This window comes from Manis pentadactyla, chromosome 5, assembly GCF_030020395.1.
Source record: "Manis pentadactyla isolate mManPen7 chromosome 5, mManPen7.hap1, whole genome shotgun sequence".
Taxonomy (NCBI): domain Eukaryota; kingdom Metazoa; phylum Chordata; class Mammalia; order Pholidota; family Manidae; genus Manis; species Manis pentadactyla.
In genome coordinates this window covers 85,668,760-85,694,439 of record NC_080023.1, presented here as the reverse complement: position 1 = coordinate 85,694,439, position 25,680 = coordinate 85,668,760, and the positions used below count along the sequence as shown (strand labels likewise).

At 36.9% G+C, this 25,680-nt stretch overlaps 1 protein-coding gene across 9 annotated transcripts in view; it reads right to left on the bottom strand.

Moving 5' to 3' along the window:
- The window catches only part of BANK1 (B cell scaffold protein with ankyrin repeats 1), a 303,826-nt gene extending 284,348 nt beyond the window's left edge, over positions 1–19,478 (bottom strand). For 3 of the 9 annotated variants that reach the window (XM_036879200.2, XM_036879196.2, XM_036879198.2), the window contains exon 1: positions 19,008–19,318. In XM_036879200.2, the coding sequence (XP_036735095.2) occupies positions 19,008–19,077 (70 nt within the window). In that variant the 5' untranslated portion in view covers positions 19,078–19,318. Of the gene's footprint in view, positions 1–19,007; positions 19,321–19,353 lie in introns of those variants that run through there. The other 6 variants (XR_008997811.1, XR_008997812.1, XM_036879194.2 and 3 more) reach the window with 4 other exon arrangements.
- Between the last annotated feature and the right edge of the window lie 6,202 nt (positions 19,479–25,680).

Genomic DNA, 25,680 nt, shown 5'->3' with positions numbered 1-25,680 from the left:
ATTAAATAGCTGAAATGATCACTGTTCAGATTTCTCACTGAGTCAAAGTAAATGATGCATTAGAATAATTTTCTAAGAGTCAGTTAGTAGCAGTTTGGAAATTCCTTTGAGGATGCAAAGCATTAGGCAGATGCAAATTATTAGCCTTGCATTCTTAAAGAACTCTTTATTGCAGGCATTTTACAATGTATTTTAATCACATCTGTATTATAGCTTTGATGATTTTAAATACCCTAATGGCCTTCATTAAAGACATTGTTTTTCTAGCATTACATTGTAGATATTTCACTTCCTGTTATTTCATTCACCTTCAAGGATCTTGAAAGTAAAAGAACTTTCTAAATGTTTATGGTTATCAGTTAGAAACTGAGGTTGTTTATTCTATCCTTTGTAAAAAAAAAATTTCTGTGTTCATCTACTATCTTTTATGTTTCACATTCTTCTACTAAAATGACATTCTACATATATAGCTACTTTGTTGATTACAAAGATGGAAATGTCCATGTGGGAAGAATACTTATCTGACATGGGTGTATAGATGTGTTTATGTGGGAATGAAACTAATTCATTTCAAAGAAGCATACAGTGAATAAAAGTCCAGGCTTTGTAGTCAGGCTGTCCTGGACTCCAAATTCAGCTGGCCTCAAGCAAATAATAACCCTCTCTGAATTTGGATTCTTCACTTGTTACAATGGTAACATTACTCTGATATCAGCTGTGAGAATTAAATGAGATAAAGTATGTAGAGCATATATCATAGGCCTGACAGCAATAAGTGCTAACCTAAACTTCATTTAAACCTTCTGGAAAGTGAAATTGGCCTTTGGAGGACAGCACCTGCCAGCAAATGAGATGCAAACTCCTGGAGACATAGTGACAGGGAGTCAAAGGAGAATCATGGTCTAATCCTGATTACTTGAAGGACAGGATGTCTGTTTGGAGCTCCTGTGATTTCATGAACTCCCAACACTATCACAGAAAGTGGCCTGTGTGCTCATTGCTTGTCCTTAGCTATAATTTTTTCAACACTTATTTTCAGTATGTTTATTTGTATGGTCACCTTTTATTTATGGCAAGTGGCAATGATTTTTCATTTATGGTAGTGATATAAATGGTTCTTTAAAATGTATGATATTTAAGCTAAAACAAATTAAAGAAAAAATTTTCTTAAACCAAGAAGATAGGGTAGCATAGCCAAAAATTGGGGAAGGTCTTATGAGAATGACTGAAATTTGCAAAGCACTGTCCCAGGGGACGGTATTTATAAATGCATTCTGAAATGAGTAGTGACTTTCTGGAAGAGCAGTTACGCCTCAGGAGTCACCCCCAGTAGTCAGAGAAAACTCTTAGCTGTTGCTCCCCCATGCTGACTTGTTCTCGTGACAATCATTCAGACCTTGGCAGGCTGAGGGTTTCTGAGTCATGACATAGAATCAGTGAAGATAAAAAAGAGCAGTCCCCTGCAGTTTGCCCATCTCTATTTCTCTTAAACATAGTCCCGAAGGCTAGAGCCAACTTCTAGTGTATCCCTCAAACCTAGCACAGGAGAGCAAGAATAAATATTCAAAGAATGAATGAATGAAGGATAATTACTCCTGCATAAGAAAATAGAGGCATTAATTCACTCTTTCTTGACAAATATCCTCAACCCCAAGAGCTAAAGAAGGCAATTTGAATCTCTGCAGTGTTTTCCTTTTAAGAGATATTAATTGAATTACTATTATAAGCCAATCATTCTCATAAATAATTAATGTTATCAATATACATAATGCTTCTGGGCATCAGAGAGATCACCTTGCTTGCAAAAGTTTAAGGTCCATTAGTGCAGAGACAGGACTTGATCCTGTGCTTTTTGACTTCAAATCCATTGCTATGAGAAAGCATTTCCTATTATTATGGATTTTCCTTTTTTATCTTATTTTGTCTTTAAACATTTTGCAATAGATTTACATGAGCAAAACTGAAATATTTACAAATGACATGTCACCCAATAGCCATACAAATGTAACTTTAAAGTGTATATATAAATATTAAACATATTAAAACTTCAAAGCTAAGTAAAACTTTTAAAAGTAAACATAGAAAAATAAAGACTAGAAGTACATACACCATATTTTTTTCTACTTTTTGAAGTCTTTCTTACATATTTTCAATTATGTGCATGTATTATTTCAGAAGAATAATAGAACAAAAATATTTAATCTTATAGACATGCATGGAAGATATTAAATTTCATTTGCCTTTAGACTCTAACACTTTTTCTATTTGCCACAGAAGATATTTTAATTAGCTAAATATCCTAATCTATACTTAAAGGTTCTAGAAATCTTAGTAAAAATAACTACACTACTTGTTATCAGATTAAAAATTAATTTAATACTGGGAAATGCCTTAAAATTATCTTCGATAAACCGTTTGTGAATATTTGAATTTATTTTTTTAAACAATTAAAGGAAACCCTTCTGCAAACCAGGCAATTTGAAAAAGAAAACCAAAACTAGGGTTGTTATCTAAGAATAGATGAAGAATTCAGAAATGTAGCATTCAGGATGCCCCAGAATAGTGTTTTCAGAAATGGCTACAACCTTATCCTTTTTCATAAATATACTTAACTGCTCTAATGACCTGGAACAGAGGTTACCCCTTCCTTTAAAGAACATCCAATTTGTTTGAGTTAATTAAAATCATTGTCATATTAATGTTGTTTCCATGACCTGTTACTTTAGTCAATCTCAAAGAAATAAATTCTCTTCTTAAATTATTTGCATTTATATCAGTTATATTGTTTTAAGTAGAAAAATACTTCAGCAATAATTTATTTGGATGACTCCTAATAGCCATAAATTTATGTCAAACATGTTTCATTTACCAACATTTGTAACATGGAAATAAATCTGTTTATGGCCACGCAGTCAAATTACTCTTAATTTTGGAATGTTCTGATGAATGAAATCCCAATATTGAAGCAGTGTGAGGCCACTTACATAGATTGGATGATTACTGACATAGTGGCAGGTTTACATAGTCTGAGATGTGAAAATATCTGCAAAACCATTTGCTCAGTTGAGATGGACACATACTATTTAGATATTAAGTTCATAACACACACACTACAGCATATTCTTATGTTTAGAATTCCCTGTGCACTTTTCTAGTTTTATTTCATTCACGTACTTTACTTTCCCTAACAGATCATCACCTTTCAATTTTCTACCCATTTTCTTTCTTACATCCCTCAGTCAAAGCTCTCACCTGAATAGCTGGAGTTAATTATAAGGAAATTAAAAACACAGGCAAATTGTGTGTGCCCTACTCAGCTTATCAACATCATTGTCCCTATTCTAACGTCTCTTCAGTTTCTATTCCTATTATAACCTCCCCTCCCTCTCACTCATTCAAAGTGTGGCCATAGCATTGAGGAAAACATTGCTAAAAGCAGCGCTGCCAATTTCTGTCTGGAAGAACCATCTTCTGAAGAACTATTAGTCATTTAACAGGGATGATAGCTTTATGCAAATAACTTATTTCTGTACCAGTGTTGAGAGGACAATGTATTTCATGGTTAAATATAATTGTGAAACAATGGATTAGAAGAAACTGAAGATGCATTGCTAGCTGAAGAATTTCTCAGACCACTGGAATGTCCTAATATGCATGTTCAAAACTTATTTTAAAAGAGAACACTTTTTCCAAGAAACATACATGCTACACAGTAGTTTAGCAGCATAATACCACAGGAATAAATCCCTGAAAGCATGAACTTTGGTATTCCAGGTAATGGCCCTCAGGTAAGAGGAGTATGATGTTCCCCGTGGCCACTCCCCCACTCACCTAGCAACAGCCAAGATAACTGTCAATCACAGAGCACCTACTATGCTGCAAGTATGTGTTACTAAATGTTCTTCCATCTTTTCACCATGCTGTATGAGAGGTCTTCCCCAGTTACCTAAGGTCATACCACTAACTACTAAGTGATGCAGCTAGGCTTCAAACTCATCGAGTGAGAAACCTAAGCCTAGATTTTTACATGCATCAGATCAGAAAATTATTCTATTGGGTCATAAAGTAATACAATACAACAGATGAACATAATTCTTTATGAATCTTCTGTATTTTCCTAAAGAAAAGTAGAAATGAAGTGTATAATTGCTAAAATTTCAGCACACTAGCTCTCATAAAAGAAATAGAAAAGCTGTCCCTATCTTTCTGTAATTACAAATGCTTTCTTCTAATTACCCATAGGCTATTCAGAACTAGAAATTTGCTTAGGGATTCCTTTGTATTATTCTGCTGTCCCTCAAAGATCTAGGTGTAGACCTTTAAGGGATATTTAAGTAATATTTGCCATTTGGTAGGCACTTAATATGAATGTTCCAGCTACTTTACACATGAAGTACATTTAATTATACTGTATAGATTTATATCCTATAGGAAATAAATTGCTCAGACATAATTTAAACAGTTCTAAATATATCACTAAAGCTTTACCTATACAATATCAACTATTATTTTTACCATTTGATGATACAGTGAAGAAATGCTTCCATGACAAAAGTTAAAGAGACCTTGAGTCAACTTCACTATGACCCAGTTTGGGTGTGTATTATTTTTTAGGAGGCTAGGAAGGATAATATATGATAGAGTTGTGGACTAAGTTTCCTTTAGAACAAAGAAATGAAAATTAACCACATTTTTACTTTTAAACAATATGTTTAAATATAATTAAATTCTCAAAATGGGAAAAAGTTTCTTTACCCATTAACTATTCTTCCTGAAGACAACAATTTCACTTAGAGACCCTTATAATTTGTTTTGATAGCAGATCACAGGTTTCATCAAGTTCAATTTGTAGCAAATACCCAGAAAAACATGTTTGAGATATTATAGTGTTTAACATACTGATGAGAAAAATAAAGCAGGAGAGCTGAAGGAACACTTATATGAGGCTCTCAATTCTGAAATTCTCATGTGTGTGATACCAGCAGTGCAGAGAATGAGCCATGTGAACACATTCCTTCTCATAAAATTGAAAACTGAATATGATCTCATGCTAAAAGTAATAGTTGCCATTTGGTAAGCACCTAATATGACTATTCTAGCTACTTTACGTATGAATTGCATTTAATTATACTTAAAGTAGGTAAGTTACCCATAACCAAGTTACACTGGATTTTAGATAAGTAATTAAGTACTCTGGCTCTAAGTCACACAAGTAAGTGACAGACCCTATATCTGAGTCTATATGGACAGATATGGATATTGGTATCGATAACCCACAAATGCAAACAGAACTTAGAGCTTTAGTTATCCTTTAAAATATTTATCAATATTAAATTGCAAAAATGTGTAGGAAAACAGGTGAGAGATTAGGAGATTAGTTTGACTGGTTTGTAATACAAATAAAAATCTTGATGTATTTTAAACTGCAATTCTATATGCAAATCAAAATGTCTACCCCAAACTTTTTTCAAAAGGCATTATGTGTTTTTTCATTTTAACATCTTATACAATTTAATATAAATAAAAGAAGTTAGATATTTTTCCTTTCCATAATTCCAATGTAGAGGTCTCAATGATTCAAGTAACAAATTTGGTGATAAAATGTTATATGGGAAGACATTTTAAATATAGAAAGAAGTATCTTGTTACATTTATGCACAGAACCACATCAGGAATGTTCAATTTTCATGTGGTTGGAACATGAGTGAATGGAAAGTTTCCAACTTTGTCATTTGATTTAAACTAACCAAGTTACTATATATTTCTTCTGAAACCTAGGACCTTTTATACATCTATTATAGAATTTTCTACCGAAAGTAATCCAATGGAAAATTCAGCAGCACTTAAAGTTGATTCTCCCCATTAGTATATAGGTATAATATACTCAAACAGAATGAAATGAATCTATTTTTGTTGGTGCAGATCCAGTGAATAGATGTCTCCCAAGCCAGGAATTTTTGGGGTCCTGACACCAGTGTTGCAGGTGCCAACAACTGGTTCCATGCCCTCCTGATTCCCCAGCTTCCTGAGCGTGATAAAATAGCAGATCCCCCTGGCATGTTAGGAAAACTGTCCCAGACGCCACTTAGGAAAACTTCCTGGTGGTCCAGCACAGAGGTTGTTCCCAGTAGATTAAAAAAAAAAAATCTTTAAATGCAAGTCAAAAATGGATGAATAAATATCTAGTGATAGCCAAGAAAATTATGGAAAAGATTTCTTGAAAGAACAGTCCTTAGCAGATATAAACTTGGGAATAAACAAATATATTAGTAGAATGGAATAGAGAATTCACAATGCAATTACAGGATAATATAAAACTTTACTGTATGGCAAAGTCATACATTTCCATTTACTGGGAGGAGTATGGTTCATTTAATAAAGGCTGAGTTCTCAACTTCCCACCCTTGTTTTTAAAACCTTAAGTTGGATACCAGAAATACATTCCAGGCACAGTATTTTCAACTGTAAAAATTAAAATTTCAAAAAAATATAGAAAATTATATTGGTATGTAGGGGTCAGTTAAACTGCTTCAACCAAGACAGGAAACAAAAGCTATGAAAGCAAAATTAAGTATTAAAGATACTTATTCATGAGCATTAAAGTATGATCAATGGCAACAAATACTACAATCAAAATCATTTTAGAAATGATAAATTAAGAAAAATATTTGTAATGCATAAGAGAAAGTTTAAATCTTCATTATGTCAAGTGATCTTGCAAATTAGAACAAAAGACAACAGAAATATGGTAAATGATATGAAAAATGTCAATTAAATTTCACTTAACACTGAAATGATGGTGAGATATCACCATGAAAATAACTCCTGTGGAGCGTATCAATGGAAGAATTACAAATTATGTTAGCATTTTTATGACAGTTATCTAGTAATATTTATTCAATAATATTTCATGAGGGAGAAATCAAATCTCTATAGACTTTATTGGAATTTTTTTCTTGTAGTGCTATCCAATAGAAAATACAATGTAAATCATAAATGCAAACCACATATGTAATTTTAATATTTTTAGCAGCCACCATCCAACAAATAAAAACAGGTGAAATTATAATATTTTATTTAATCCAATAAATTCAAAATATTTTTCAACATGTAATCAATCTAAAATTAGAGAGACTTTATATTCTATTTTTTGTGCTAAATCTTTGAAAACTAGAGTCCATTTTGGATTTACAGTACATCTCAATTTGAAGCACGTGTATTTCAAGTGCTCAAGAGCCACATGTCTAGTGGATATACTGTTATGCTGCTAGCCCAGCAAAGGAGAGTGGGGTTTGTTTGTTTTCTTGCCCATCAGCAGATAGAAAGCATGTAAGATTTCACTAACCTGATATCATTGAAAAATCTGAATTCTACACCCTTGTAAGGGAATATAATGTTGAGCTCACTGTCATTTATTATCAAAAATCTTATATGAAACAACAAATACATAACAAAAACTGTCAAAATTTATAATGTTACCAATCCCCTTGCATGTATTTTTATTTAGCTACATCAGTTTCTTGGATTCAGACAGGAAGAATATAGTGATAGACTTACTTTTCTTTGGAGTTTTACCAAGTGAGTGTGACAGAATAAGAGATGGATGGACTTGAAGCAGATGCAAAGATATGATTTTAATAATGATGCATGGATACCAATTTGGAGGAAAAGGAAGGGATGATCAACTGAAAATAAAGCTAAAGAATGGTCTGGCACTGGACCACAGTTTTCATAAAAAGAAATATAAGTTATTCTCCACTGACAGTGAAACTCAAGAGAGGAGTGGGTGGAGGGGGAAGAAAGGAAGGAGAGGAGAAGGCACTCCAGAACATGGAAGAAAGGAAAAAGGGAAGGGGGAAATGAGACAGAATCCTTAAACACATGAGAAAATCTGCACATTAAAATGTGTTCCTAATGAAATTTATGGAACTTGTCTATGGAAATCTTTATAGGAGAAAAATCTCCTTTGGTGTATGCCGTCAGCTTTTGAGTACAAATAAACTGCTAGAGTAGCACTGATCTTAAAAGAAAAAGAGAGAAAATCCTTTCCATGATGTCACATCCCCTCCAGCTGCTGCTGTTTCTGCAGTCTGGCAGCCATGCTGTCAAAAGCTATCCGTACAGCATCCACATCCTCCGCTACCTTCATGTTTCAATGCATTCCAATGTGACTCTCATTCCTTCCACAAAAGCTACGTATCTCCTCTAAGGTCAACTGTAAATTTCATGATGCCACACACGTTAGCTAAATTTCAGTCCTCTATCGACCTGACCTATTCAAAGAATTTGATGTCAACTCCACTGTTGCCTTCCCAAAACATTTTATTTTTGAATTCTTGCCATTATACTCTTTCATTTTCCTTCTTTTCTTTTTAGTCTTTCCTCAGTTACACCAAGCAACTCTGCCTTTTCCACCAACACTTCAATGTTTGTTTTCCACTGGTCTTTATCCTGGGTCACCTTTTCTTTCTACTTTAAATTATTTTCTATGTTATATTTACTGACATAAAATACCATATTTTTCCTAATTTTGTATCTCTAGCCTGATTTTTAAATAGCATATTTTTCCTAATTTTGTATCTCTAGCCTGAACTGCCTTTCTGAGCTTCAGAACACAGTCTCAAATTGCTTGCTTCACATCACTGACTGAATAATCTCAGGTACCTCAAATATAACATACCTGAAATTTCAAGGTGGATGTTCTCTCATGTCCTCACCATTTCCTCCTGCTCCTTCAATCTTTCCCGGTGGAGTACATGACAACTTCATTACCCTCCCAGTTCCCCATGCCAAAAGCCTAAGAGTCATTACTGACATCTCTTTCCCCATCAGGCTCCGTATCTATGGCAGGCATACCTTGCAGGCATTGCAGGTCCAGGTCCAGACTACTGCAATACAGCAAATACTGCAATAAAGTGAGTCAAATGAGTATTTTGGTTTCCTAGTGCATACAAAAGTTATGTTTACACTGAACTGTAGTCTATTAAGCATGCAATAGCATTAGTCTAAAAAAGCAGTGTGCATATACCTTAATTAAAATATACTTTATTCCTAAAAAATGCTAATTGTCATCTGAGCTTTCAGTGACTCACAACTTTTTGTGGTGGAGGGCCTCGGTGTTGGGGGGTGCTTCAAGGTGTGGCTGCTGAAGGTTGGGATAGCTGTGGCAATTTCTTAAAATAAGACAAAAGAAACTAAGATAATGCATTGATTGAATCTTCCTTTCACAAGTGATTTCTCAGTACCATGTGATGCTTTTGATAGAATTTTACTCAAAGTAGAACTTTTTTCAAAATTGGAGTCAATCTTCTCAAACTCTGCCACTACTTTATCTCAATAATCCTCATAGTATCTTCATCCGGAGTAGATTCCATCTCAAGGAACCACCTTCTTATGCTTGTCCATAAGCAGCAGCTGTTCATACATTCAAGTTTTATCATGAGATGCAGGAATCGGTCACATCGTCCAGTTTCATTTCTAATTCTAGTTTTCTTGCTGTTTCCATCATATCTGCAGTGACTTCCTCCACTGAAGCCTTGAAATCCTCCAAGTCATTGGTTGGAATCAACTTCTTCCAGACTCCTGTTCTTGTTGATATTTTGACCTCTTCCCATGAATCACAAATGTTGTCAATGGCATTTAGCATGCTGAATCCTTTCCAGAAAGTTTTCAGTTTGCTGTGCCCAGGTCCATCAGAAGAATCACTATCCATTGCAGCTATTGCCTTATGAAGTATATTTATTAAATAGTAAGACTTGAAAGTCAGAATGCCTCCTTGATCTGTGACCTGCAGAATGGATGCTGTGTCAGCAGCCATGAAAACACAACATTAATCTCATTGTACATGTCCATTCAGAGCTCCTGGGTAACCAGGCATGTTGTTAACAAGCAGTAATAATTGGAAAGGAATCTTCTTCTAAGCAACAGGTCTCAATAGGAGGCTTAAGATATTCAACAAACCATGTTGTAAACAGATGTACTGTCATCCAGGTTTTGTTGTTCCATTTACAGAGCACAGGCAGAGTAGATTCAGCATAATTCTCAAGAGCCTTGGACTCTTGGAATGGTCAGTGAGCACTGGCTTCAACTTCAAGTCACCAGCTGCATTAGACCTCAAAAAAGGGAGTCAGCCTGTCCTCTCAAGTTTTGAAGCCAGACACTGACTTCCCTCCAGCTGTGAAAGTCCTAGATGACATCTTCCTATTAACAGAAGCTGCTTTGTTGACACTGAAAATCTGTTGTTCAGTGTAGCTACCTTCATCTATGATCTTATCTACTTTTGAATAACTTGCTGCAGCTTCTACATCAGTACCTGCTCCTTCCCCTTGCACTTTTATGTGAAGGAGATGGCTTCTTTCCTTGAACCTCCTGAGTCAATCTCCACTAGCTTCAAATTTTTCTTCTGCAGCTTCCTCCTTTCTCAGTCTTCAAAGGACTGAAGAGAGTTAGGGCCTCGCTCTGGATTAGGCTTTGGCTTCAGGGAACATTGTAACTAGTTTGATCTTCTTTCCAGACCACTAAAACTTTCTCCGTCTCAGCAAGAAGGCTATTTATCTTTCTTATCATTCATATTCAATGGAGTGGCACTTTTAATTTCCTTCAGAACTTTTCTTTTGCATTCACAACTTGGCTAACTGTTTGGTGCAAGAAGCCTAGCTTTGGGCCTCTCTCAGCATTTGGCATGCCTTCTTCCCTAAGCTTAATCATTTCTAGCTTTTGATTTAAAGTGAGAGACATGGGACTCTTCCTTTCACTTCACACTTAAAGGCCGCTGTAGGGTTATTAATCGGCTAATTTCCAAATTGTTGTGTCTCAGGAAACAGAGAGGCCTGAGAGGGAGAGAGACAGCTGGACTAATGGCCAGTCTATGGAGCAATGAGAATACATACAATATTTATTGATTAAAGTTGTCTTCTTATGTTGGTGCAGTTTATGGCAACCAAAAATGATTACAATAGCAACATGAAAGATCACAGATCACCATAACAAATATAATAAAATGAAAAAGTTTGAAATATTGCAAGAATGAAATATTTAGAAATATTAAAATGTGACACAAAGACACAAAGTGAGTAGATGATATTGGAAAAATGGTGCTGATAGACTTGCTCAAGTCACAGTTGCCCCAACCTTCATTATGTAAAAAATATAGTATCTGCAAAGTACAAAAAAGTGAAGTGCAATTCAATGTGTATGCCTGCAAATCACAAAAGGTATGTTAAGTAATAGTTCTCAATAAATCTGTCTACTTCTCCCCTTATTTCACTGGTTGGTAAGCTCCTAACAATTTCCATCGTTGTCCTCTTTCAATTCATTGTAATAATAGCAGCATAAGTGAATTTCTAAAAAAATCTAATCATTTCACACCTCTGTTTTAAAACTCTTTAATTGCTACTCATTATACACAGGAGACTTTTTACATAGATTTGTGTAATTTCCTTTCAGATTACTTTTCCAGCTTCTGCAACTCTCCCCCCTTGCTCAATGTAACACTGTGAGTGTAACTTGTCAAATCTTGAAAAATTTTTGTCAAATGGAGTCTCATTCCTTCACCTACATCATTATACTTAATTGAGCACACCTGGACTTCATTAATCTGTGCCTATCTTTCCAGTTTAGCAAGAGTGCACTGAATTCTGATCTTGTTTTCCATGGTGATGATTAATCTCACTATTAACATATCCATATCTTTATGAGACTATTATAGTTAGTATTCTATTACTAAAGAATTTATTGGTCAGGGACCAATCTGAAGTACAATACTGATTAAATTGTTTCAGATGACATTATGCCACTGATTCTGTGTATAAAGTTTTCATAACTGCTTATTGGTGATACTATTTTTTCTTCATATGTGAGGGGACTGAGAAAACAGCTAGGAGATTATGTTACTTTTACACCTCCTCTTCCTCTTCTACTAAGATAAATGCCATAAGCATTGTCTCATTCTGTATGTCTAAATCTAAATACATGTTAAACATTTGTCAGAAGTGGTATGTTATAAATTTTTCAGAGAAGTAAAAACATTCTATTAACAAAACATTTTAAAACACTGTTGCTATAATTCTATAATTAATGTAATTTTATAACTATATAATTCAAAATTTCAACTTCTTAACTGTGCTTAACTCTTATAACAATAATCTTTGAATGAATTATTCCTTCACCAACTCTAGAGACTTCAAGTTTAGAGACAAAAATAACTGCATGGACTTTCTTCAAATTGTAGTAATAAAGCTAGAAAACTCCAAATATTCTTATCTGAAGAAACACTAGACTTACTTACAGGGCATCCTATTATTGTACAAAAGGAAAAAAACTAATTCTCAGATTGTTTAACTTTCAATGGAAGATGCATAACAGACATCATTTTAACAATTAACAACTTTGTACAAGAGAATCAGCTTACAGGAACAGAAGAGGCAGTATTTGAGAAATAAAGGTACTCTAGTCCTAACTATTTTTTTTTTTTTTGCAAAAAGGAGAAACTCAGACTAGCTTCTGTAAACAACAGATAATTGCAAGGATACCGCAGGCATTTCATGGGCTGACAAGATCAGAAAAACAAGTGCCTGGCAGTGGAAAACCAGGAACAAAGACCACTCTCTCTGTCTTTCAGTTCTTAATTCTCTCATCTCACCTTCTAATCATCCATCATGCACATGAGTCAACTGGCTGTCATCCTCTATTGTATATCCTCAAACATTGCCCTTCCACTCACAACAATCTCATGATCTCTTGCTTGAAAGGAAAGAAGAGCTTTGTTGAATCCAACTAATCTGTACAAGCCAGACAACTCACATCATCGCCCATTAAACAGTCAATGGGCTGGTTACCTTTGACAAAGTGCCTTTTCTTGACCCAAGTGACTCTTTCTGGGAATATGGACAATACATGGCTCTACCCATTTTACATGGGAGTGGATGGACAGGACATGATGTAAGAAGGGTGTCTGACCTACTGATAAGTACCTGTAGTAGAGAAAGTTCTAAACTATTATTGAAAAATGATGAGAGAATTAAGGAAATTATATAATTAATTGAAATAAAAGTTTTTTGGCTCAATTTTTATCTCACTTTCCCAATAGGGACCTGGTAGTTCAATAAATGTACTTTTAGTACGTTTTTAATGCACTTGTCTCTTGAGATTTTTAAACTGTATCAGTCTGTTAAATCTAAATTAAATGTGATTGACCAATGTGGAAAATATATAAACCTTAGAGATTTTTCACACAAATGCAAGGAATTCTCTACAGTGTGTCAGCTTAGTGTGCCATGATTTATAGAATCATACCTCTTTCATAAAGCATGTTTCTTCCTCACATCTTTGATGGTGTTTCTCCACCCTCCACACACACTCTAAAAAAGACTTAGAAGTTATAACTTTAAGAACTTTGTCTTGCCAATGGGTTTCAGCCCTGGGAAAGTTCACTATGGATTCAACGTGACCAAACAAATGACAATAGAATGTTCTTGGGGTGAAAGGACTATACCCAACTTTATTTCCACGGTGGCGGGTCAATGACTAAAATCCCTTTTACTCAGAGCGAGTCTTCACTCTGGGCCACTCTGCTCCAGCCTCTGCTCTCCTGCAGCTCTGCAGCTGTGCCACCATGTCACCCAGGGCCACTCTGGGCCACTCTGCCCACTCTGGGCCACTCTGCCCACTCTGGGCCACTCTGCCCGCACAGCTGTCCTCTGGGCCTCTGTCCTCGGTGCTGCCACCACTCCAGCCTCTGCTCTCCTGCAGCTCTGCAGCTGTGCCACCATGTCACCCAGAGCACTGGGCATGGCTCTCTATACAGTCAATAACAACATATTGCCCATGCATGTATAGTGAGCAAGCCAACCAGGGTCCAGTGAGAATCCTAGCCATAGGAACTTTCATTTTCTCTATAGTTGCCTGCCAAAACTTTTCTTTTTTTTTATTTTGGTATCATTAATATACACTTACATTAGCAACACTGTGGTTACTAGATTCCCCCCATTATTAAGTCCCCACCACATACCCCATTACAGTCACTGTCCATCAGCATAGTAAGATGTTATAGAATCACTACTTGTCTTCTTTGTGCTATACTGTCTTCCCCGTGCCCTTCCCCGCCCCCCCCGCCCCCCCCCCCCCCCCCACCGCTTACATTATGTGTGCTAATCGTAATGCCCCTTTTTCCCCTTATCCCTCCCTTCCCACCCACCCTCCCCAGTCCCTTTTCCTTTGGTAACTGTTAATCCATTCTTGGGTTCTGTGAGTCTGCTGCTGTTTTGTTCCTTCAGTTTTTGCTTTGTTCTTATACGCCACAGATGACTGAAATCATTTGATACTTGTCTTTCTCCACCTGGCTTATTTCACTGAGCATAATACCCTCTAGCTCCATCATGTTGTTGCAAATGGTAGGATTTTTCTTCTTCTTATGGCTGAATAATATTCCATTGTGTATATGTACCACATCTTCTTTATCCATTTCATCTACTGAAAACTTTTCTAAAATGTGGATAAAAAAGGTTCCTGTGGCCAGGATTCTCACTGGACTCTGGTTGGCTTGCTCACTACACACATATGGTCAATACGTTGTTACTGACTCTATACAGAGAGCTCTGCCCAGTGCTGTGGGCTGCAGGGTTGCAGGATTGCAGAGGCTGGAGTGGTGGCAGTGCCAAGGACAGAGACTGAAATGGCTGCAGGGGCAGAGAGGCCCAGAGGCAGAGACCGGCTTGCTGCATGCAGACTTGCTCTGACGCGGATGGGATTCTAGTGCTTGACCTGCCATTCACCAGGAGAATAAAGCTGTGTATAAACCCTTTCACCCCAAGAATGTTAAATTGTCATTTTTTGGTTTCACGAATCAAGAGTGAACTTGCCCAGGGATGAAACCCTCAGGCAAGACAGGAACAAAAGAGTACAATGAATTATTAAATATTTTTATATAATTTTACTGAACAACATAACTTCTTGTCAAAAGTAGATGCTGATCTGATGCTCTCACTTATCAAGGTAATAACTATCTGTATCAGAAGAATTCAAATAGCAACTATTTAAAGAAGGTCCAAATTTCAACTGGCCTTGACACTATGTTACTCTTCTGAAAGTTAGGCATGATCCTATGTATAATTTGGAACAAAAAAAGATGAGAATATTGATCCTGACCAAAGAAAGAGACTTAGTCCTCAGCAAGGAAAGTGACCAAAAAATGAGGCATATAATAAATGGAATTCCAAGTCAGGACTGTTCTTGTACTTTCCAGTATGTCTTCCTTATAAAGTAGAACATGTAAAATATGAAACAATGGAAATTACTAATACAGAAAAGTGGTATAGGAGCTTAAAAGAAAGGAAAATATGACACAAAGTTAGTAGGGTAAGACATAACTTATGTTAACAAACTGGATACAAAGGAAATCTTATAAAAGACCACAAGGCATTGATGAATTACTTTTTGTGATTACAAAGGGAAGTGGCCTTTGGAGTATTTCCATGAGGAACACTTGGAAACAACAAAGAAATTTCTGTCCAATGGTAAATGTCTAAAGGGCTCATTATTTTTGTCTGAGTGAAAAATTAAAACAGAAGGGGTATAATTCCACAGAGTATCTGAAATTTTCACCACCTGGACTATTCCAAAGTCTGAAGTAAAACTTAGATACCATTCTTTACATTTAAAGCAGGAAAGAATGACAAGGCCACATAACAATTTATTTTTAAATAATAACTTCTGGAATTTCGGCCCTTCCAATTCTTACTTTATAGCTGTCTCCACAATTACTGAAAGATATTCTATGAATACATAAAGAAAGCAATAAAATAGCAACTATAATTTAGGTGATCAGGAAGCAGCCATTTAAATTCTTAAAACATGTGATTTATATTTGGCAGGAATGATATTCTTTTCTTTACATTGGATTTTTTTCTTTAACTGAGCAGTAAAAATTTTGGTGAAACAGATTCTCCATCTTTTTACAATTAAATGAAGTATCCCACAACTTTTCCATTTGATGCTTATTTTTTCACATATATATCTATATTTTTAATTGGGTCACAACTGGTACTTTGTGATATGGGGACAAAAAATGCTCTCATTTTGTCCTATTAAAAGCCCCATTTTATTCTTTCCTATAACTACCTTTATTTAATGCATTTTAATTAAACTATACTTAGTTCTTCTCACTGTGGATTCCTTTTTTTCTCCTCTCAGAACTATTAACCACAATTATTTCCCCAAAAACACGGCAGTACCTTTCTATAGGAAACCATATTCCCTTATTTTGTGTGGGAGCTTGATAGTTTGAGTTTTCCACCAACTCAATGGAAGGCTGTTTCTCAATAAGAATTCCTTTATATGTAAATAAGACACTAATGCTCTAAGAATTAAAATAATAGTTGACAGGTATTAAGCAATTATTATTTGCTATGGCACCCTGAAAAGCATTTCACATGCATTTTCTCTTTTAATCCTCAAAACCACCCTTCCAAATAAATATTATTGTTTTCCCTGCTTTTCTTTTTAAATGGACAAACTGAAATAATGACAGATTTATTTATCCAAGATCAGAGAACAGATAAGCAATGAAGCTATACAGGATGTGAGGCAGTCTGATAACCAGAGGCCATCACAAATAGGGCATAAACATCTACAATATGCATTTGGCAACAAAGCTCCCTCTGCTCTCCCAAGTTTAACACCAAATGTTGTTGACAGTTATAATCTTAAGAAACGAGACATTATAGAATTATCACATATTACAGTGAAAATGCCCTAAGAGAACTACTTCTCATAAAAATCTCAGCAAAAGTAATCTAATCGCAACTTCTCCAGCTGATCTGAAGCAAGCAAGTTATACCACTCAGCAAAGCAGGACCCGAGTATTTTCTTGGAAGGAGGAATCTAGGCTGTTGGCTATGTTGGAAGGTTGCAGTCAGAGTAAAAAGTTTCAAATCTTCAAGAATTTCAAGACAAGAAGAAAGACCTAGAAAAACCATGTTCTTTACAAGCTGGGTATAAGGCATCTAACACATGGTGAGACAGGATAGATCCTTTCAGTTTTTAGGCAAATAATTTATTTGGATCTCTTCATGAAAGGCATTAAATAATATTAATAAAATAGTATAAAAATATGGGGTGGGAATAATCTATGGTTTACTAAATAAACAGTCCTCATTGAGAAGAGCAGTTAAAATTAAATTTTAAAAATCAATAGTTTTGTAATAAAGCCAAGGAATTTCTCTTTCGGACTATTTTCTGATAGACAGTATCAAGTTAAACATAATCAGAAAACAAAGTCTAAATGGAATTCTCACCCACAGTGCATCATTTTTACATTGTTTCAGAACTGCATATCATACCCTTCCTGCTCCCATTAAAGAACAAGTTGGACACTCTGATTTCCACTATCTTCAGTGCTATGAAATCATGTTTATCATTTTACACTCATTATTACACAGTATTCCTGTCAGGGGATAAAGACTGTTGAAGCGATGAATGGATGATCTTCAAGTAATTATTGGTGATGGGACATTGGGCAAATCACTCCTTGAGTTTGTTTTCTCTGAAGTGAAGCAGTTGGACTAAATGACCCCTAATGTGCCGCAGTAAGCTGAAGCCTAGGATGCTGTGGCAGCACTTGCCCAAAGCAGAGAGGCCACACAAAGAAGTCCTCTTCATTTAATAAAAGGATTAATCAGAATAATGCTCTTAGAAGAATACTAATATCTAGGAATGGGCATGGCTTAATATCAAAAGATAGTTCTTGATAAGGAAAAAACTTCATTATCCTGACCAAATAAGGAGGTAAATAAAGCAAGTGGTAAATACCATACTGGGAAGGACCAAAGGAGACAGGGACAAATGCAGAGGAGGAAGAGGAACAATCAGGATGAGATAAAAGTTGGGTCACATCACTCTATAGCACTACTCACAATGGTAAATAACTCAAAGCATTATTTGAGTATCAATTGAAATCAAAGTCATTTTCTGGTTAAACTGCTCAATCTAGAAGTTTTTAAACAAATTGTATCCCATTCTGTGTAACTAAACTGTTTATCTGAAATGACAGAAGAGCTAACCTGGCTCAAGAGTCAAAAGACGTGGTTGATTTATTTACAGATGTTAACAAAGGCTGTTAGCAGAAGTTCATCAGAGCCAGTTTTGCAAAATGTCAGTGTTCGCTATTTGAAATGTTAACATATTAAGGTATGGGCATATAAAAATTAAGATTGTCATTTTCCATTATCACAAATGTATTTCCCATTTTAAGAAAAAAGTATTATAAAATGTATTAAAAAATACACTAGCCAAGAGGAGCTAAAGCAAAAATTACATGACCTAAACATTGCCACTAAACTATGAGAAATTCTATGTAGCAAATTAATAGATTTCAGTCAGATTTTCTTACTGCATTTCTCAGTTCACACACCTCCACGGAATCTTAATATCCAAGTGAAGCCTTTTTTAAAATCCCCAAATTGAACGCTTTATAATTATTATAAGTTAACAAACGCATTTGAAATACTTCAGAAACAACTGAATACAACTGCCTTAAAAGCCTGTTTGATCTGAAAATCCATTTATGTATTGACCAAATCGACTATTTTTCCTCTTAACAAGTTAGCAAAATCTGTAGAGTGAGGAGGTTCTACACAAAGTAACCTGTCTGCGGAGCAGGTCAGAGCCCGCGCTCGCAGTTCCCCGGGCTGGACTCCGGGAGGCCGGCGGGCGAACGGACGACGCTGCGCACAGGCCGTCTTGCTCTAACAAGTTTTCAGGAGTTACGGATTACCCAGCACTTGAAAAGCCGCGCCTAGCTCCAGACCACCCTGCAAGGTGCTTTAGAAGCCCCGTCGCGGCGGCCGGGCAGCGCCGCCGCTCCGCAGCCGCGCGACCCCGAGAGCCCACAGGCGCCCCCACCCCGTCGCGTCCGCACTGCCCCTCCGAGCGGCCCGCGGGGGAGCAGCCGGGCGCCGCGCGGAGAGGGGCCGGGCTGCCCAGGCCGCCCCCCTCCGGCTGCCCCAACCCACCTGGGGGCGTTGGGCCGCAGCGGGGCCGCTCCCGGCTCCCGCCCGCCTCGCCCTGCGCTGCGCGCAGCATTGCGGCGGCGGCCGCCCGGGTACCGCCGAGGCCGGACTCTCCGGGGCTGAGGCGCTGTGGGCTCCAGCCTCGGCCCCCGCGCTCCTCGGCCCGCTTCCCACCGCAGGCGGAGCGGCCCAGGTCTCCGGAAACGCGGCCCGGCCTGGCTCTGCTGGGCGCCCGCAGGAAGTGAAACTGCTGGGGCTTGCTCTGGCCTCCTGGTCCGGAGCTTCGGATGCTCCCGACGCGCGCGGGTCCTGTTCCTCTCGCGTCCTCCCTCGGGATGGGCTATGTTACCTGTTCCTGGGGCCCTTTTCGTCCCCCTTCTAGGCCTTCCGCCATGGCCCGGCTTCCAGGGGGACCAGAAGTCGGCACTTGCGGGAAAAAAGGAGTAACAGACATGGGCATATAAATAAAGATACGTAGATATTGATAAACAATTCTGTTCTTTTTTTACTAGTTCGTTTTGCCCAGACTGTCTAGGCTAAATTCATAAATCGTAAAGTAATTTTTAAATCCCGTATAAAATTTATTTACTGCCTCTTCTACTCCGTGTGAGACCTGAGCCCAGTAAAAAATTGGGATCTAAGTAAGTCCTCCAAACAAGAGTTCTCTTTGTTTTCTTTCTTCTTTAAAGACTGAGAAATACTGTTTCCCCAGAGTTTTAAAATAAATGTCCTTTCCTCTCTCAAGGACCTCTAAACTAGTAATTTACCTTTTGATTTGAAAATATATTTTAGGATCAATTTGAAGATTTGGTAATAATTCATGGTATAAGAAGTGCCTCCTTCCTCTTTCTAGAAAAGAAACTTAAAAGGGGGAATTGTATAGCAACTATCTCACACAAAGTCTTTTTTAGGAATACCATAAATATTGAAGTTTTGGAGTATCAAAACATTACCCTTTTTCACATAACTGTACTTATTTTAACAGTTTATACAATAATGAAGACGACTTGGTGAAATGTCAGCAAATTTAAAAACTATTATAGATATATTTATCTGCCATCCAATAATTCCCTTCACCTCATTTTTAAGTTGATTTTCTGAATTTGAAATAATGGAGCAAGAGATTTTATCTAATTTATGAAATAATATTATATTGACAAGTGTGTTGTTTTCTATAAATGCCTGTTTACTGAGACCTCAGTACAATAAGGTAAAGACAGAGAGTTTGGGTTGCAGGGTACATACAAACTCTGTCAATATTTTCAGAAATCCAGTTACTGGGAAAGCGTAAGTCATCTTAAACCAACTCACTGGGGACACAATGTCCTAACTGATGCATTGCATATATATATATAGTATATATATTATATACATATATAATACAATTCAAGTCTCAGCTAATTACACAATTTTATGACACTGTCTCCTCTAATACACATAGAATAAGATTTACAATACACAAGAAAATTAAGTACTTTTTAGATACTCACTTCTACAATTTACATCAATATTATCTTAGTAAACAGAAAGTTGAAAGCAAAAATGTACTGAAAATATGCGCTGGTGTTTTAAACCATTTTATTTAATAGACTTTGTGTTACAAAATCTTGAAAAACCTTCCACTAAAGTTCAAAAATTTTTCAAGCTTTGTTTTTGTTTCAGGTACTGAATGAGAACACAACTCTTGTTTCCAAAGTTACGTGGTAACATTTAGCCCTTTTATTTAATCTTTTGTTTCATTACTGTTGGCTGTTAACAGCTACTCGGTCTTGTTTTAAGAATTCAGTGTGCCAAGCACTATGTAAGTATTTCTCAATATTCATGTCATTTGGTACTTAAAACATTGTGACTTTAACCATATTTTGCAAATGAGGAAATCAGAGTTTCAAAAGTTTTAAGTGACACAGCTGGAATTCAATCCTAGATCTAACTCCAGAGCCTGCCCTGTAAATTACAATCCTCTTCTTCCTTTTAATTTGAGGTCACATAAAATCATGTTAAAGATTACATGGACATCATAGGCAAGGGTATATTCATAAACAAACCGAAAAAGTGCTTTTGCTTTCCTATGCACTTTCACACAGAACAACAGTTCCATAGAAATGAACCATATATATCCTTAAAAATAGAGATAAATTGCACTCATGATTCATTATGTTGGCACTATTAGCTGCAGATATGTAGACATTATTTTCACAAAGAAAGAAAACTGTGTGGAGAGACATACACACACACACACGAAGATGTCTTACATGTATCCTACTTTAGCCTGGCATTTGTAAAGAGGTATCTCAGAAATGCCCCGCTCATTCAGCCCTGTTTCTCAGTGTCTCAAGCACAGGTTTCCTCACAGTTGACTTTATTTTGCCCCTGCTTTCTCCCTGAAGGAAGTGATGCTGTCTGAAATGCTGGGTTATCTGTTGGTTCACATTTGTTCTCAGGGAAAAGGCACTTAGTAATTCTCCAACTGAGATGCTCTTTCAGTCAGAATGCCACCAGCAGTGTGTAAGCACAGATTCTGATTTTACCTCTGTTACAGAATGACAAAAAATGCTAGCCACAGTTGGATTCTTGTTTCTCAATATATCAAACTCTTGGAACCACTGACTTCTTCCCTTGCATTCTTTTTTCCAACAGCATAGTGACAGCCTCAATATTATTACCCCACTTGGTGGAGATTATAAGCGTCTCATGCCGATTGTATGTTCCAATAAATGGATGGCTAAGGCTGTTCACTACTGCTGAATTGCAGCTGCCATGGCTGACTCCTTGTGCCTGTTGCAGATTGGATCCATTTGCTGATGCTGTTGGCTTTATTTCTACTTTTAGATTCTAGATCCCTTTAAAGAACAAAGCTGGTCCTTTCCTGAAGCAGAACCTTGTAAAAGTGAAATAGTATTTTGCTTCTTTGTGGCTGTTTATTACTGGATAACTTTTCTCTTGAAGAACATGTCTGTGTGTGAATTGTATTACTCTCAATTGGGTGTTATTATACTTCTTATCTTCTAGTTTAAGACTAGACTATGTACTAGGAAGGTTTGAAGGGATAATACTTTTTATGTTGTTACTGAGGGACCTTCTTCATTTTCTTATCCTTCCTCACCTTTAACTGAATACTTTAATAGTAAACTACCTATCAAATGAGCTCCCTAAAGATGTCCACATGGCAATCCCCAGAACCTGTATTAAGTTATATAACACGGAAGGCACAATTCAGTTAGGATCTTCAATGAGAAGAATAGCCTGGATTATCCAGGTGGGCCCAATGTAATCAGAAGAGCACTCGTAAGAAGGAGTCAGGAAAGTCAGAGAAGAGATGTGATGAGGAAGGAAGCAGAGTGTGGAATAATGTGCTCTGAATATGGAGGAAAAGCCCCCAAGCCAAGGGATGTAGGTAGCCTCTAGAAGCAGGAAAAGGCCAGGGAATGGATTCCTCTGCAAAGCCTCCAGAAGGAACCAGCCCTGCTGACACTGGACTTTCAGCCCAGTGAGACTGACTTTGAACTCTGACCCCCAGAAATGTAATGTAATACATTTGTGTTGTTTTAAACCACTAAGTTTGTGATATTGTGCTGTAGCAGCAATAGAAAACTAAATAAAACACCAAATTCCAGCAATAAATTGAGTGCTTGGGAGACTCTTTAATAAGGAAAAAATATAATCTAAATAAACACACATTAAAGAATTATATCAATTCCCATTAGCATTAATTTGCTAAGTCCTTATGGAGCAATATTTCACTGGTAACTGGTGGTTGTGGTAGCTCTTTGATAAACCTTCCTCCAGGGCTGTTTGCATCGTGCATTTGTTTCTGTTCTCCAGTGATGAATTTTCTGTTTTCTACTCTACTCAGGATGACTTGTGGAACCAACCAAATTTTCTGCTTATACTGTAACTGACACCACCCCCTCTACACCTCTGCCTGTACTAACAAGTGAAAGAAAGTTTGCTGGAAGGGAGCTTGTTCAGTAGATCTGAGTTTCAACAACCAATACTGTAAAATGTTTCAATATCAAGAAATCTAAAATTCTCCATCTCTCTTTTTGATTGTTTTGGCTTTTTTGTGTGAACTCTGATTAATTTGCTTCTATTTTTACCCTATAATTGTTGATTGAATTAATGTTTCATCCCCTTTCCCTACTAAACTTCCACTGTTTTCCTTAGCACCTAACTCACCACAGGTCTCTCAGTATCTGAACCTGTTAACTTCACTCCTCTACAGTTTTGATAAAAGGAGACTGTGCTTCTCATGTTTTCATTTTTCATTTCTTAATTAATCCATAAAGAGTTTAGTCAGTGCCTGCCATATGCAGGACACAGTGCTGGGCACTGGACATATAGTAATAGAAAGGTATAGCCCTTGTTTTCAAAAAGTCTGCCTTCTAGACATTCTGCTTCACTCTTTGTGGAGAATTGTGTAGGATAAAGGAATACTAAATGGTTCCATGGTAATTGAAAGACACCTTTGGACCACTGGATGGATCAAGAATATTCTTGTAAGTACTGTGATTGTTGTGGCAGTTTCCATTATAAAAATATAAATCATAGTAAGGAAACCTTGAAATTGGGAGTGTTTAGAACTAGAAAACAACAACCGGACATGGTCAGAGAAAAATTTCAACAGGAAGAGAAGTTAAGATAATGTTTCAGCCAGTGGTGTAACTAGATGTTGTTATGCTTAGCACCAGTTCTAAGAATTGTGCCCCTTGACATGATCCAAGAACTGGAAAAGAATATAGATGGTATTTCCCCACCTACAGTGCAGTTTCATAGAGTAGTGAGAGTAGTATTAACAGAATAGAAGAAAATGCAGACACTCACTTGAAGCAAATGATGTAAGTGTCCTCCTTAAGACAAGTTCATCTTGGACTATGATGTGAAAAGCAAATGCCATTGCAGTGGATATCTGAAACACCTATTCAGACATGAGAAAGTAGTTAGCATAACAAACTTCACAAAGAGCTAAAGAAGGGAACAAAACAGAAAGTGGAATTTTATAGTGAGAATACTCAGTGAAAAAAAATGAGTATTCATTTTCTAAAAGCATTTAGCAGAAATGCTTATAATATGAAACCAATACCAAGAGAACACTGTCTCCTGCAGATTTTCTGAGAGTTCATTTTGCTCCTTCCCTGTGGCTAGCTCAGAGTGCATTCTTCACCTTCTGAGAGACCAGCTGTGTGGTACCAATTCACTTTTTAAGAGGACACCCATGGAGGGCTTCTGTGGCCCTGGTGAGTCATCTATGAGATTTCAAGATAGAAGGCTCTCAATGGCACTGGCTCTATATTCTATTGCAAGACTTCATGTAGCCTTTGAGGAATGCTGGGAGAAATCTCAGGCTATCCTTCCTGGGATCTGTGTTACTGTGATTTATAAGAAGTATATATTTGGTCATTTAGACGACCAAAACACATTTCTCATATAGATTTGGTCTCTGTCCACAGACCCCAAAACCCTTGTATTTCCTAAGTGTTGAGAATGATAAAGGTGTCTTTTGTATAAGAATTAGGTGACTTTTGGAAGCACCTAAAAAGATAGGGGTTGGTTGCCAGGAGAATCAACCATGTGATTAGAGGGTTGGAACTGTTAGTTCCTCTCAGATGGGGAGGGGCTGGGGGTTGAGTTCAATTTCCAATGGCCAGTGATTTAACTAATCATGCCTATGTAATGAAGCCTTCATAAAAACCCAAAAGTAAAAGCTTCAGAGAGCTTTGGGCTGGTAAACATGTGGTGGTGCTGGGAGAATGGCATTCCTAGACAGGGCATAGAAGCCCTGCCCCTTTCCCACATACCTTGCCCTATGCATCTCTTCCATCTGGCTGTTTCTGAGTTCCATCCTTTTACAATAAACCAGTAATCTAGTGAGTAAAATGTTTCTCTATGTTTGTTATGTGAGCCATTCAAGCAAATTAATAGAACCCAAGGAGGGGGGCATGGGAACCTCTGATTTATAGCCATTTAGTCAGAAGTATAAGTAACAACCTGAACTTGCAGTTGGCATCTTGAGTTGGAGGGGGGTTATTGGAACCTCCAATTTATAGCCATGAGTCAGTAACAATCTGGGCTTGAGACTGGCATCTGAAGTGGAGGGAAGTCTTGTGGGATTGAGCCTTTTACCTGTGGAATCTGATTCTCTCCTGATCGTGCTGGAATTGGTTAGAATTTCTCGAACACTCTGCTGGTAACTTGGTGGTGTGGGAAAGCCTACATGCATGTGCACACACACATATACACACATACTGGAAGTGGGTCCAGGAACCCTTTCAGGATCAATGAAAAATATTTCTTCATGAAGCTCTGGAATCAAAAACATCATCTATGCTTTTGAACAAAGAGAAGACCTTACTCAGGGGGTGATTTATTTGTGAGTCTATGTCAAATATACATGAGAGAGTAAAACTATACTGACAATAGGTGACAATTTAAGTAGTAGGTATAGCTCCTAGGAGGAAGCTTGAGTAGTCACAAACACAGGAAATTGGTGGTATAGTGAATTTGTCTAAGGTTAGAGGTGTGAGTGGCAGAATGCTCTGAAAAATTTTGCTGAGAGATCTAAGAAATAAATTTAATATGTGAGTTCCACTGAAAATATTTATATAAATTTTCTTATATTTGTTTCCTTCTGGAAAAGAATCTGCCTCTTATTTTGGAAAAGACTGAAAAAAATATTAAA